Source organism: Solanum verrucosum, unplaced genomic scaffold, assembly GCF_900185275.1.
Source record: "Solanum verrucosum unplaced genomic scaffold, falcon-dt-bn FXZP01000261.1, whole genome shotgun sequence".
NCBI lineage: Eukaryota > Viridiplantae > Streptophyta > Magnoliopsida > Solanales > Solanaceae > Solanum > Solanum verrucosum.
In genome coordinates, this window is record NW_026019969.1 from 15,208,534 (window position 1) to 15,222,950 (window position 14,417).

Below are 14,417 nucleotides of genomic sequence, written 5' to 3' on the forward strand. Positions count from 1 at the left end.
TGAAAAATATAAAATTTTTCATCCACTTCATAATTAATAGGAGTAAAATAATAAACTCACTATATCATTAATTGCTTTTTCTTACTTGGTGCGTCAATTAAAAAATGAACAAATAATTAAAGACATGGGAGTATTAGACATAAAACCTGGAAACTCGCAATTACGAATCTTAATTAATGCTACCCAAAAGTTGCAAAAAGACAAATGATAACGTAACTCTTGTATCTGCTATGAATAAAAATATATATTAATCCACTTAAAAAAATTAATTATTATTTTTATCAGATTATCGATTACTACGTAATACATAGTAGTACTCCCTCCGTCCCTTTTTAGTTGTCTACTTTAGAAATGACACACAGATTAAGGCAACAATGATTAGCACAGTGAAGTTACAATTTTACCCTTATGACAAATTTTCACTTCAAAATTACAACCACTTATTTAAATTCAAGTGAAATAAATTGGAGGGAAACAACATACACTTTTACAATTTTCAAGAAGTGTAAATAAGGGTATAATAGGAAAAAATTTGTTGTCCTTTCTTGATTTGTCAAAATGGACAACTAAATAGGGACAACTAAAAAAGGAAATATGGACAAATAAATAGGGACGGAGGGAGTAATTATTTGCAGTGTGGTGGTGGTCCCCTGATATTAAGCAGGGAGTAGTGGGAGTTGGCCAAAAGTTATGGCACAGGTACTGCACTCCATGCTACTTTAAGCCACTTCAGTCTGCTTTTGGTTTTGACTCCTTCAATGGAAGTAGATCAACAAATATTATATAGCGTGTGGCAGAAGACTATTATTACTCCATATACTAGTATATCTTACATAGCAGTCTGAAATCCTTGACTTTGCTTGCCTGCACAATCCCTGGTTATCAATTGAAGGTACAATAATATTTATTTTACATCCCCAACCCCCACACCCTGGTCCTCTTTCAGTAGTGAATTTGTACTATAGTTGATTTGCAAAAAAAGTTGGTATTCAAGTGGAGAAGGATATTTTTAAAAAACAACAGTATATGTGCTAATTATTTCCAGAAGTTAGTTGAGATCCCAAGATAGGGTAAGAAGTCTGTAAACCTTGTAAACTTGAATCGAACATATCTTAACTATATGGATATATAATTTATACTCCCTCCGTCCCTATTTACTTGTCCATATTTCCTTTTTTAGTTGTCCCTATTTAGTTGTCCATTTTGACAAATCAAGAAAGGACAACAAATTTTTTCCTATTATACCCTTATTTACACTTCTTGAAAATTGTATAAGTGTATGTTGTTTCCCTCCAATTTATTTCACTTTAATTCAAATAAGTGGTTGTAATTTTAAAGTGAAAAGTTGTCATAAGAATAAAATTGTAACTTCACTGTGCTAATCATTGTTGCCTTAATCTGTGTGTCATTTCTAAAGTGGACAACTAAAAAGGGACGGAGGGAGTAGTAGCAAGCAGTACAAACCCCGCAATACAAGCAGCCAAAAATAATAAACCTCTTTATGTTGCTTGTATTAGAAGGGAGATGGATGGAAAAACATGGTACAAAGGCTGGAAGAGTTGGAATCTCATCAGAATTCCAATTCACAAAACTGAACCAGTAGTTTATTGTCTAGTGTTTCTCTATGCTGTTTATTCTCCATGATGAAAACCTATGACAAATGATCAAGCAGCAACCTTCTTGGCAGTCACAGAATTAACAATGGTTGCAAACTCGGGACCCTGCAGTGTAGAATATCAAGCATCATTCTCTGTACCAACCAGCTGAAGTTGTACACACAAATAAAAACAACATATATTGATCATCTCCATTCAGAAATCTTTAGATACAATCAAACTTAGGCCGGCTACTTTTGTCACTTCATGCCATTAACACAAGCATAGCAAGACCCCGGTCTTTTCCATGTCATTTCTGTAGAACATTTATCCAACTAACACCTTGCACGCCATCTTTCTTGCTCCAAAAGGATCAGTCATAAATGACATCAGATCAGCAACACTTCACAAAATCAGTGATGTTCTGTACTTATCCATTCTCTTCCTTTATCTCCACCTAAGAACTCCCTTCCTAAGCTACCTCACAGGTTCCATCAACTATCAAATTTTTATTTCCCCATATCGGGAACCAAGCACAACTACAAGGGAAGGATCTTCAAACATGACTCATATACTACTCCTGTTCAGAACCAGCTCAGCATCTCCATACAGCTATTTTTGCGCTAAACATTACCATATAAACAAGACTGTCTATCTAGCTTCGAGATCTTGTCACTCTTGTTAACCATGACCATAAAAAGCATCAAACTTCTAACTATTGCTTATTCTCCCCTATCTCCCTTAAGATCAAAATAACTAATTCACACATGTACCGGTATAATGCATCGATCTACCAGAACGTCTTCGTCCAAGAAAAACTCCTCAACATAGTGGACAAAAACTGATGATGTTGTAGAGGCCAAGGATTTGAAGAACTGTAGCTTAGACTAGTAAGACAGACACATTAACAATAATTAGATTACCTTTAAGGAAGCACCTCCAACTAGAAAACCGTCAATGTCTTCTTTCTTTGCAAGGTCAGATGAGTTGCTTCCATTCACGGAGCCTGCCAACAACATTTCAGCTTTTTAGGCAACACAGTAATCACAGTCAATGACACTGAAACATGGTATTTCCACATTCACATAACGAAAAGAGTAACAAGTACAACCAAAGCACTTCCAATATAAACGACAGGTTCTTCATATTTAACAAGGCATATGCTGATCTGAAAACTCAAAAAGACAAAAACTAAAATATAAAGAACAAGGGAAATCCATTGGCTGTAGCATAACATTTGCCATTGATTTTACCAAGATGCATGGTTTTCCTTTTAAACTTCTAACAAAGAGGTTCCATGTTGCTCAAGCGAACAAGGGAACTTTTACAATGTCTAAATGACATATAAATGCAATTCAACCCAAACAACTCATGCTATCTTGTGAATAAAAGATGGAAGAGGAGTACTATATATGAACTAAAATACCTCCATATATAATGCGTGTTTTAGAAGCAACTTCAGCTGAAACATTCTTAGTAAGCCAATCACGGACAGCTACATGTACCTCCTGAGCCTGCTCAGGCGAGGCAACTTTACCGGTTCCAATAGCCCAGACAGGCTCATACGCAATGACAACATTATCCCAACTTGGTATAGCATCTGTGCAGTAAAAAACAATAATTAAAAAGATCTGAAGGAATAAAGCTTTTGAGTGCATTGTGTTTATCATATCAGATAAACTCATTCAAGCAAGTTACCCTAAGCGAATACCCCATATCTGCCCTCAGCAAGTACTTTTTTTTATTATATCTAGGAAGTGGAAGGGGAAACAGGAGGGGATTACAAGTGGGAATCGAATCCTCTACCAACAAGGTGAAATAGTAACCAACCAACTGGCTACTAAGATTTTCCACATTTTGTCTTTATTAAGCATCAATCATATTTAATCTTGTTTGTCTATAGAAAAATGTTTCAGAGAGAAAGGAGACAATATTAATCAGAAAAACCTGCCTGCAAAAGCCTTCAATTGCTGGAAACAGACATCAAAAGTTTTTCCTGCTTCTCTTTCTTGTAACAGCTCTCCAATACAGGCTATAACGCCAACGCCTTGGCTCAATGCATAAGCAGCCTTCTTGCCGATAAACTGCATAAGAATGGTTTCGTTAAGTCCTTAGAACGCAGCTCTAACTCACAATCAGCAGATGTTGCATATTTTTCTTTCTTGACTTGTGATCAAAATTCTTAGTGTTATATATATTAACAAATCAAAAATTCCAGATAACTCTTACTTCATCATTTTCTCCAATTACATGTCTCCTCTCTGAATGACCAAGAATTACCCACTTGCAGCCAAGATCTTTCACTTGTTCTACACTGCATATGGAAGGAACAAACATCATGGAGTGGAGAACAACACAACAAGGATAACAGTTGCGAACTCAAAGTAGATCCATTACAATAGTTTTGCAGGCAAACACAGTAAACAACAAAGAAATAATGGTTTTTATAACCCTTCATTGTTTCTTAATGAAGGTGGTGTCTAGGCCAACTTGCACACCTCAACTATTTCACCAGGTACCTGCTTCATCTCACCAACACACATACCGGGTGTGACTCACACATCAAATCTTAGGCAGATGAAAAGAAATTGTCTAGTGTTTTTTGCCTCTGTCGGAATTTGAACATGACACCTCACGGTTCTCTTCCCACTTCATTGACAACTAGGTCACACCCTTGGATGCCATCAGTTACCCTTCACTACAGCAATGACAAGAATTTTATTGCGGCAAAATACAAAGTCATAATATATCGATTTTACAATATACAACAAGGAATCTAAAAAATAAAAAGTTATATCAACTAAGGATGCTATACAGGTAAAAAATTCCACAACCTGTCGTAAAGATAACAATCGAGTATGTGACAGAAATCACATATAAAGACCCCTACCTAATATTCTGTGCATATTATTAACCAATACAGCCATGCAGTGACTATGTTAACCAAAGTCCCGGTAACACTCTCAGATATAAATAGACAAGAACAGAGGGTTGATGCAACAAGGAAAGAAGCAAACCAATTAAAACTTAACCTGGAGTCAGGTTAAGCAAGTAAGATCGTGGACACACTTCTGTTACTGTGGTAGAATCACTTAACCAACTGCCTGTATCTTATCATTGCAGTACTGAGCTCGTACCTTATCATTGCATAGCAATGAGCCCTTTTAACAAGAGACACTGTGCAATGTAAATTATTTATCCAGGATCTTCTGATCTGAGCTTTCAGAAGTTGGGAAGACTGCAACTTTACTGATTTAAGAGTCTATTGAAACCAAGCCTTCTAAATTTAATATCATTATTGTAAGTTTCTCAAATCATCATTATAAAATCTCATACCAAGAGTGTTAATCAATCCAGCCATTAGATGAGAATAAATTTAGTCTTAAGCTTGGGGAAATGGAATTGTACCTGATTTCACCAGTGAAAGCTCCACCTTTTCCAGTCCAACAATTCTGGGCAGAAACTTCAATCCTGTCGGTGAGTGAATTCTTTACTTGATCAATGTACAGAAAGGGAGGTGCTACAACCACATCTGGAAATTTTCCAAAAGCAGATTCTTGCATTAACATCTGAGGTAAGAGATATAAGATGTTCTTATTCTTATTTAAATGAACTAAAAAGGAAATGTTGCCATAAAAATTGCAACATGCGCACGCGCACACACATATATATAAATGCAAACATATAAAAGAGCAATGCCATCTGAGTAGTCTGGAGAACAAAACAAATATCATCTTGTAAAGGATAACAGAATGAGAATGGCAAAAACTATTGTCGAACTAAGAATCTAAGACTGAGAAGACCAAGGTCAAGTGTTGGCAACAATTGTATGATCACGGAGATCATTTGAGCTGTTCCAAAAAGAACATGGCAACTATTGCCGAATGAAGATTGAGAAGTATTCATGAGTAACCAAGGTCAAATGCCCTGGAAACTATTATATGATCACAAAGATCATTTAAGCCATTCACTAATTAAATTCTAGATTGGCCACAGAGCCAGTTGCCAACCTTCCTAGAAATGTTGTTGTATATAGATACATTTTATAGGTGATATGATAGCAATGTAGAAGAACTCACCAACATCAGACTCGAGCTGAGCATTGTTTAAATCAGAGACAAGCTTGCTTATAGAGTCCTTTGTTCCGTTCTGGTAGAAACGTTGATGAAAGTAGAGAACATGGACGATATATTAAAGTAAATCCGACCAGACATAGATAAATATCACAATATATCACCTAAATAAATTTACAGGGAAACAAAGAAGTGATACTTACACATTTCCAATTTCCGCCAACAAAGAACTGCAAGCAAGTAGGAAGACAAGATCAGATACCCAATTGGAAAAGGAGAATAATTTAAACATGTAAAAAAGGACTAATAGAAGCCTTGAAAAGAACAGACCATTAGACTGATCCATTGCACCTAATTTCACCTAATTTCATCTCTCCCTTCTTCTAATTTAGCAGTTTCAATACTTCCGCTTTTAAGATGCCAATTCTCGAAATCAAATTAGGCCACAAGAAATCAGCGATTGTCTTCAAATTCTTGTTGTTTATCAACATTTTTTTCTGCCTGGTTAATGAGATGGATTTCCTTTTATGCAATAATACTTTAAGCATTTCAGATCAACAAGTAACAAGTTATCTTTGTTATTCCATACTTAGATGTGTTTATTAGTCTTGTAGGATTCAATCTTCATTGGGTTTAGCAACTGAGCAATTATCACCAACTTGAAGAAAATGTAAAGGCTAGCCTTTTTGGGACCAACGGTTAAAATGAATGGTCAAGACTGAAATCACAAATTTATTATAAATGCTATCGACGGAAATATGAATAAGGCCAAGCAGTTAACTTTTTCACACTAAAACTCTAAATCTCATAAATAATCCATTTGTCAATGATTTAAGAACGCTATAGTAGCAATATCTCTAATAATCATTAACATTTATAATACTCCGTTATTATCGGTTAGAGGATGTAATATCAAAGTTTCATGTGTCTCGTGACCCAAAAAAGGACTTTCCAGTCACGGAAAAGGATGAATCAGCTTAAGCGACTATTTCAGAATTCTCATTGAGAAAGAAGGTGAAAGCATATGATCATGCATATTGTGGGAAAATTCTAGTGTCTGATGGCAAACTTAGTGCAGACATTGTATCGGATGCTCATCAATTACTGAAGATGATACTAGCCTCAATCCAATCAGTCTAAGGAGTGCAGGCCAATGTCATGCTGGTGATCCATCCCAGGGTACTAAAGCTATATTTTCAGTTCTGCAGCTTACATTCAGGAAAAAAGATGGGGCCATGGGAAAACAACGGGGTGTTTTCTGCTTTTGATAAGTACAAAGATTTCTTTTTTGTTAAAAGGTGTTATGCTTAAACAGGTAAACAGTGCTAGTTCCAACTAAGTTCAGCTGATTAATTCTTGCTCCAAGTATCCAAATAGTTCACATAGACTGTCAGTTGACTCATTCACAAGGCATACTATAATACTCGTAGAAGTTAACATAATTACATAAGAGTATAAAAAACAATACTCTAAACCGTTCAAACTCTTCAACTAGCATTAGAAGTAAAGAATAAAAACCAGAAGGCCATTTTTTTCCTTCCTCCAACTTGAGAGAGAAGAGAGAGTAAAATACAAAAAAGTTAACAAACCAACAACAGATCTAAAAGTGTACATCCTCGATCCTAAAAAGCACAATACTACAACGAGAAATAGCAAACAATTTTTCTATTAGATTACTATTTCTCGAGTAAATTCTAATTAACAGATGATGACTTACTACAACATGTAAGATTAGATAAAAGATGACCATTTTACTCTACGGAGGAAGATGAAGTAGTAGGTATGCAAAAAGAAGGGTAAAAAAGGTCACCTTGCCGGAGCCGGCCATGGCAACAACGGCCCTACAACCTTTCCGGTCAGCAGAAAGTCGGAGGTGAGAATCGACGGTTTGGAAGAAAGCTTGAGAAGTGGAGAAGGAAACAGAGTTATCAAGCTTGGAGAAAGATTTCCGGAGGCCAGAGAATTGCGGGCATGAAATGGAAGTGGCGGATTTAGGGCCAGACATTTGAGAAGCTAGAGATGTTGATGCTACCGCCATTTTTGGAATTCAACAGCAACTGATGAATGATGATATCCCCTGTTTCGGCACCTGCTTCTTCTGCTAGTGCTTCTATTGTGCGCCTGAATAAAGTGCCGGTGTTACCAATATCTATTTATGTTTAGTCTATTCACACCCGTGTTTCGGAGCGTCGAACACACGAACTGGTTAAACCTAATTAAGGGTTGGTGAGTTTTTTGTAATATTATTTTTAAATTTAAGGTTGGTGAGGGGAGGGGAATAGAGGATCCAACGGCTGGTTTCTTTGCTATCATCTAATTACAAATCGAACGCATTAGTTAGGTAATAGGTCCTAATTATAACAATATTTAATTAATTATAAATGAGTTAAATTACATTAGTATAACAATAAAAACATATGATCTTACTCATATTATTTTGAAAAACTCATTTACAAATATATCTTTAAATAATTTTTTTCTTTACCCATCCTAAAAAAAAATGACTAGTAATTACAATTGCTAATCATGTGCTCAAACCTTTCACTTTCTGCCTATTTTGGTGATAGAAGTGTTTTACCAAATGATAAATAATCACATGTCAATTATCCTAATGTTCACGTATTAGCTGCATTTTTTTTTACTAGAATCAAACATTCTCTTGTATTTCATTTATTATTGGTTAATCGACACTTAATGATTTAAATGGAGTTGGTGAATTATAAAAACGAATATGTTAGTTGGAATTTGGAAGGAATCAAACAACAACGAGCTCGTGTTTCTCCTTTCACAATATCGAGATTAAAAAATATCTCTTTTTGGTGCCTAATTTACACGGTGATCTCTTTTTCGTACCCAATTTACATTATATTTTTAAAAAAGTTTATGATATTTATTTTATTATCGATCACTAAAAATATTTAATCTAGTAAGATGATTTTTGTTTACTCACACTAAATTTCACAAACCCCATATTAAACAAGTTCAAATACAAATTAGTGATGTTTTACGTTTCTGGACTTTCAATATCTAAGGAGTAACACTAAAGATTGATTCATGTAGCAACACAATGTTGAACAACTCAAAAAATAATTAATTTTTTATTATTATTAATCTCTTCATGCTTGTTTCAAATTCAAAGTATAATTTGTACCAAAAAAGTTATCTTTATTACCTGATTTCTTGTTCGCATAAATAGAAATAGGATGAAATATTTACTTAGATGTACATTTTATCCTATAGTTCTATCTATTTCAAGAAAACTATCGTACATTCTTATCTTAAAAAACATTAACTTTACTCTCACAACATATTTGTAATAAATAATTTATAATAATGCAATTCAATTTAACTTCTAAAATCATCACAAAAGTTATATGAAATAATCTCTTAGTTTTAATTTAATTGTCTTGCGGAATAAGCAGGCGAAGTCGAGAAGGAAAGACGTCATTTTCTCTATGTCCATCCACCAACTGAAAGACCGGATTCTCTGTGACAAGTCATTAACTTCTTTTTTTTTCAAAAAAAATAAAAATTAATTTATTATTTATTTCTCAAGGATATTTTTTCCAAGGTCCTGATAATCACACGTTTGCTACCATCGAAAAGACCTCTTATCTATCCCCTCTGTGGTTCGTTTAGCAGCCCATAGTAGCAAATTAACTAGTAGGAGGAGTAACTAGAATTATTTTTAAAAATAAACTTTTGCCAAACTTAAGTTGTTTGGCATGATTAAATTGAGATCTAAGATAAAGGTAAGTTAAACTAATAGAGTATTTGAAAGTTGAAATTCTTCTAACTAAATTGTTCGGGATTTAGATGGGGGGGAATTCGTTTTATCTACTAATATTGGTCAAATTAGCATATTACACCAAATCACATTCCTCTGTTTGGACGTGAAATTAGACTTGAAAACTTGCATAAAAGAAGTTAGCTTTTCCCATGTCAACAAAGAGCTGCCTGAAATAGTAAACATAAACTCCAATGATGAATCCTTCACATTTACAGGCAACTATGGATCTTCCCTGTAGATCAAAATGGAAAACCTATTTTATACTTGTATCATGCATTGGGGCCTTCAAGTGTGAGGTTCACTGAAAGTTCCAGTACAACTAGGCGGGTCTTTGTGAGAGTCCAAGATTCAAATAGTATTAACAACAAAACTAACCCTTCTTAATTCATCAAAACATTCACACCCCAAAGGGATACAATTTTGTAGATATGTTTAAGGATTAGGTATGTGAGGCGATGGATGTTATGGCACTAAGTATCACCATTAGTTCATGGAGGGAAGCTAGCTTTCCCTTTTATTCACTATTTCTCTTATATGAACAACGTTCTGGTCTCCCATGTGACGGCCCCTTAGAACTGTTAGGGATACATGAGAAATATCCAAATTCGAAACCCATTGCATTAGCAACAGCTCCCTGACTCTCTATCTGTAAACCTTTTTATACAACAGATGGAGCAGAAGAAGCTAGAAAGGAAAAGTAATTAAAATGGTAATAACCTGGTTCCTATTCGGTTTCAAACATCAATCACCCGTCTTTGTTCCCCTAACTACACTATTTGAAGAAACAGCATGTACACTATGGGATGATGAACATTTACTTGAGGAACTTCCATTGGTGAGGCTGTTATCCTTCCTTGGCAACTTTCTGGATTTCTTTTGTCCAGATGAAAGGTCCTGCAGAATTTGCAAGCATGTCATGATGGTATATTTAATTTGCCAAAGTTCCTTTAGGCCATAGAAGATACTCTGTTCTCCAATTTTATTTAACGCTCTTTCACCGACAATACATTAAGAAAAGAAAGCTTGAAGGGTCATGAGAATCGTTATTACAGAATAACTAAATATATGCTAGTTGAAATATAAAAAAGTGAAGTAGCTTTGTAGAAGTGAAAATGAGGCAATGCTAGAGTAAAATAAGAGTAGTTGAATAGCTTGATAGATTTCCTTATTCAAAAAGGTTAAAAAAAAGGTGGAATCAATATTAATTTAAATGATTGGAGATATTTGGCCATTTAAGAAATAGGTCAAATAAGTTGGGATATTTTAGAAGGGAAAGTAGGCCAAGTAAATCAGCAGTACTAACTAACCTGCTCAGATGTAGATCCAGGTGTCTTAAGCTCTAAATCTGTTGCCACTTCATTGGAATCTTCACTTTTCTCAATTCTGCTCTCTCCTAGATCTGATGACTTGTTCCTGGATTCTTGTCTGGTCATACTACCTGGTTGTATAATTGGAGACATATACTGAGTCGGTTGCTGTTCAATCAATGTATTGGGAGTCATGTATTGAACAAAAGATGAAGGGTTTGGAACAACTGCAGGATTATGATTGCCGAAGAAAGGATAGGGCTGCAGAGATGGATGCATTGGAACTGGTCCAGTTGGAACCGGAACGGGCATTGGATACGGATATGAAGGCGGATGCATGACCATAGAATGATCCATCCCAGCCCATGGATACATAGTCCTCATTCTTTGTTGATATTGGCCATTAAGGCTCTCAATATCAGATTTAAGAGACACCTTCTCTTCTCTGAGATCATTTTTCTCCTGGGTCAACTGCTTGAGAACAAAACAAAACAAAACAATAAGAACTTCTATGGCTATGAAATGAGAAAGTAGAACATTACTTTCAGAATGTATTAAGAGATGACCTCACGGCTTTCATCAGTAAGTGCAGCATACTCAGATTTTAATCTGCTGACCTGAGCAGTCAAATCCTTCAGCATTTGAACAGTATCACTTAGGATGGATGCTTTATCATTTTTAGGCCTATCAGGATCTGCATATTAAATTTCTGACTGCATAAGAATTCATTCCTGAACCTATTTTTTCCTACAAGCCTGTTTGTTTTATTCTAAAAGAATGTATACATAGAGTGTGCACAAAAACTAACTATATGAGATCATTTGGAACTCCATTCCAAATTTATGTTTGGACACTGTATAAGATAGTTGGGTGTTTGGTATGCCCTTTGGTACTCTGTATTAACAATTGGCGAATTAACAAACATCATACCAATGAACAGATGGTGTTGTCAATATGCCATGTGAGGCCTTCAAATGACTTTAAACCCCTTACAATGTGAAAGATAGAAATTTAGCTAAATTTGAAACAAGAAAAAGGTATTCAAATTGCAAACCAAACTAACCATATTTTGTTATCAGTGTACAAAATGAACCCTACAATACAACTAATGAAAACATTTGCAGAATCAAACACCGTGGACCTACAAAATCAAATATGATCCCTACTCAAAAAGATGAGTGTTATAGTGAGTTGATTTAAAACTTAAATATAACAAAATAGTGCAATACAAAAACAAGAACACTAAAGGTCAATGTGCAGCTTCAAATTGAAAGTAACATGTCTCAATGAAGTAAAACAGCATGCAGCAGTCAAATGTGCCAACGGGGTCAGAGAAAACAAAACGTATCAAGAGAAGTATATCAAACAAAGATGTGCTAATTTACCAAGGGTCTTTCCTAATTCCAAAAATTGCTCGTTCAAGCGGTCCCTCCTTAATTTTTCTCGATCTGCCTTCTGCACTTTTCTTGCAGCAATAGAGTCTTTGAGTTCTGCTTCAGGTTTTTGTTTGCTGCTGTACATGAAATTAGTTCAATTAGTTCAGGAGAGTTTCAATGAACTCATATTGAAACAACATTTATATTTCTTTGTAATAGTGCCAAGGAAAAGGACATGTTAAAAAAAAAAACTCCATTGCACGTGCAGCTAACCTAGATACTTGTCAGAATTCGGTTAGTATTTTTCCTTACATGTAGCTAGCTGGATGTTTGCCTGATTGCAACAGAATCTACTTAACATGTATAAATAATTTATTCAGCATGCAGTAAACTGTTTCTTCTAGAATCCAGAACCCCATAAACTTAAAATCCTAGTTCTGCCTCTGGATTGCAGCATCATTTTGTGGATATTTATTCTGTCATGCTTGTAAAACAGTTAAGTTTGGCAATGACACAATGTAGCAGCACTTGCTGTGCCTGAGAATTGCCCCACATAGTTGGAAGAGAATCAGATTCTGAGCTGCCCACTTTCACATTGCATCTCAGAATGATAATAGACAAAAAATTCACAAAAGTAAACAGTAAATGTGGAGGACTGAAGTGAATGAGTCACAACTCTGTTTACAAGTCTTCTTGCTTTTTCTATGTTCTCAGATCACCCCAAAAGGAACTCCAGAGCAAGTATCTTCTTAACTCAAATTCCCACCATATCTTGAAATGGAGAATCCCACTACACACTGACCAAAGACAAGAACACCCTTATAATACCACACAACCATATAGAGTTCACCATTTTAGCGACATACCAATTGCTGCAGCTTTCTCTACCAGCAAATGTGGAAAAAACACTTTAAATGAGATACAGATCTTTGCAATCAATTAGAATTTCGATTAATTAAACTTGGTTCTGTATTCAACTTCCTCCATTGATTTTACTATTACTTTTTCTTTTATGACTGTGGTGTTTGAGCCAGCTTTCTCACCCCTTCACAAATTTTACGGGATACCTACCACCTCCTACTATCAACAGGTACTAGCTAACTCTGTCCATTAAAGCTGTGACAAATGGGAAAATCACCTAGTGTTTTTATCTCTTGGATTTCACTATTACTTTGAAAAATGGAACTTCTAAAAAATACTAATTGAAGTAGCATAACTAAAACCCAATAGCATAAAATATGTGCACAAACTCAGATACATCAATTAAACATGCTAGATTCAGAAATCAGAGCCTAAGCTAGAAATACATAAAATTTTACCTTGATTCAGAATGCAAGCCATTGGGAGGCATGGAAACATCAGAAGGAAGCTGATTTAACTCTGTTAAACAATGATTTGGAAGATGATTCGGTTGATAGAGGCCGCCGTGGTTTAATTGATCCATTTTCTGCAGTATATGGCCGCGAATTGAATCGGGAAACTAGGGTTTTGAAGTCGAAGAACAACAATTTATGCACTGTTTTGTTTTTCTCTTTTTGCGCAGTGCTTTCCGATGCGAGATTCCACCTTCACGTTATCCATTATCTTTTTTTTAGTAAATTTTTATTTTCCCTTTCGTTATCATCTTCTTTCTTGAAAATATAACACTCAACTTTCTTTCAATAGGATAGTTGCACGTATAACCTGTGGAGTATATTTGCATTTTCTTTGTTTTTTAACCTTCTTGAAAGTTGAACCTTTCGTCAATTTGAATGTAATGTCCAAATTGGATTTACATCTCATTATGAAATACAACATATAATCTGAATGGACATCTCAATATATATTATTTATTTATAAATGTATTAAAATATATTTTAATTAAAAATATAAATTTAATAAAAATAAAACTACTATTCTCTAAATATTTATATTCAGTTTACTTAGGACACAACTATTAGAAAGGTATAGGGATCACGAATTAGGGTATAAAATTAGTAGGTAATTAAACTTTGTCTTATTTTCGATAGGATTAAACTCGGTGTGAACCTGAGAGCATCATCTTTGTCGTAATATTAGGTTTACACATGTAGTTTTTTACTTTTGATATTTATTATCATATGTTGTCTATTGTGTTTCAATTGCTACATTTTTCCCTGTGAATTGTAGTCTGCGTTCTTTATTAATAGACATGTTTTTTTTCATTGTCATATTCCTTTTTCCAAATATATATATATGTATGTATATATTATTTTAATTTTATTTTTGATTTGTTATATTTGAATCGAGAGTCTTTC

At 34.7% G+C, this 14,417-nt stretch overlaps 2 protein-coding genes across 3 annotated transcripts; both read right to left on the reverse strand.

Annotated features, from left to right (window-relative positions):
- Window positions 1–1,444: 1,444 nt before the first annotated feature.
- On the reverse strand, window positions 1,445–7,894 carry LOC125816596 (triosephosphate isomerase, chloroplastic-like). The gene is made up of 9 exons (XM_049496209.1): window positions 7,479–7,894; window positions 5,872–5,898; window positions 5,675–5,744; window positions 5,004–5,127; window positions 3,825–3,909; window positions 3,547–3,679; window positions 3,022–3,195; window positions 2,519–2,601; window positions 1,445–1,721 (listed from the first exon to the last, which is right to left on the reverse strand). Exons 1-9 carry the CDS (start codon window positions 7,704–7,706, stop codon window positions 1,665–1,667), a joined length of 981 nt encoding a protein of 326 aa, XP_049352166.1. The 5' UTR covers window positions 7,707–7,894; the 3' UTR covers window positions 1,445–1,664.
- A 2,160-nt stretch (window positions 7,895–10,054) lies between these two features.
- LOC125816089 (transcription factor bHLH121) lies at window positions 10,055–13,789 on the reverse strand. Of its 2 annotated transcripts, none has more exons than XM_049495683.1 (5): window positions 13,461–13,789; window positions 12,151–12,275; window positions 11,332–11,459; window positions 10,766–11,236; window positions 10,055–10,352 (listed from the first exon to the last, which is right to left on the reverse strand). In XM_049495683.1, exons 1-5 carry the CDS (start codon window positions 13,583–13,585, stop codon window positions 10,200–10,202), a joined length of 1,002 nt encoding a protein of 333 aa, XP_049351640.1. In that variant the 5' UTR covers window positions 13,586–13,789; the 3' UTR covers window positions 10,055–10,199. The 2 variants fall into 2 exon arrangements, with proteins under 2 accessions (XP_049351640.1, XP_049351639.1); XM_049495682.1 differs by having other exon boundaries at window positions 12,151–12,278; window positions 13,461–13,781.
- Between the last annotated feature and the right edge of the window lie 628 nt (window positions 13,790–14,417).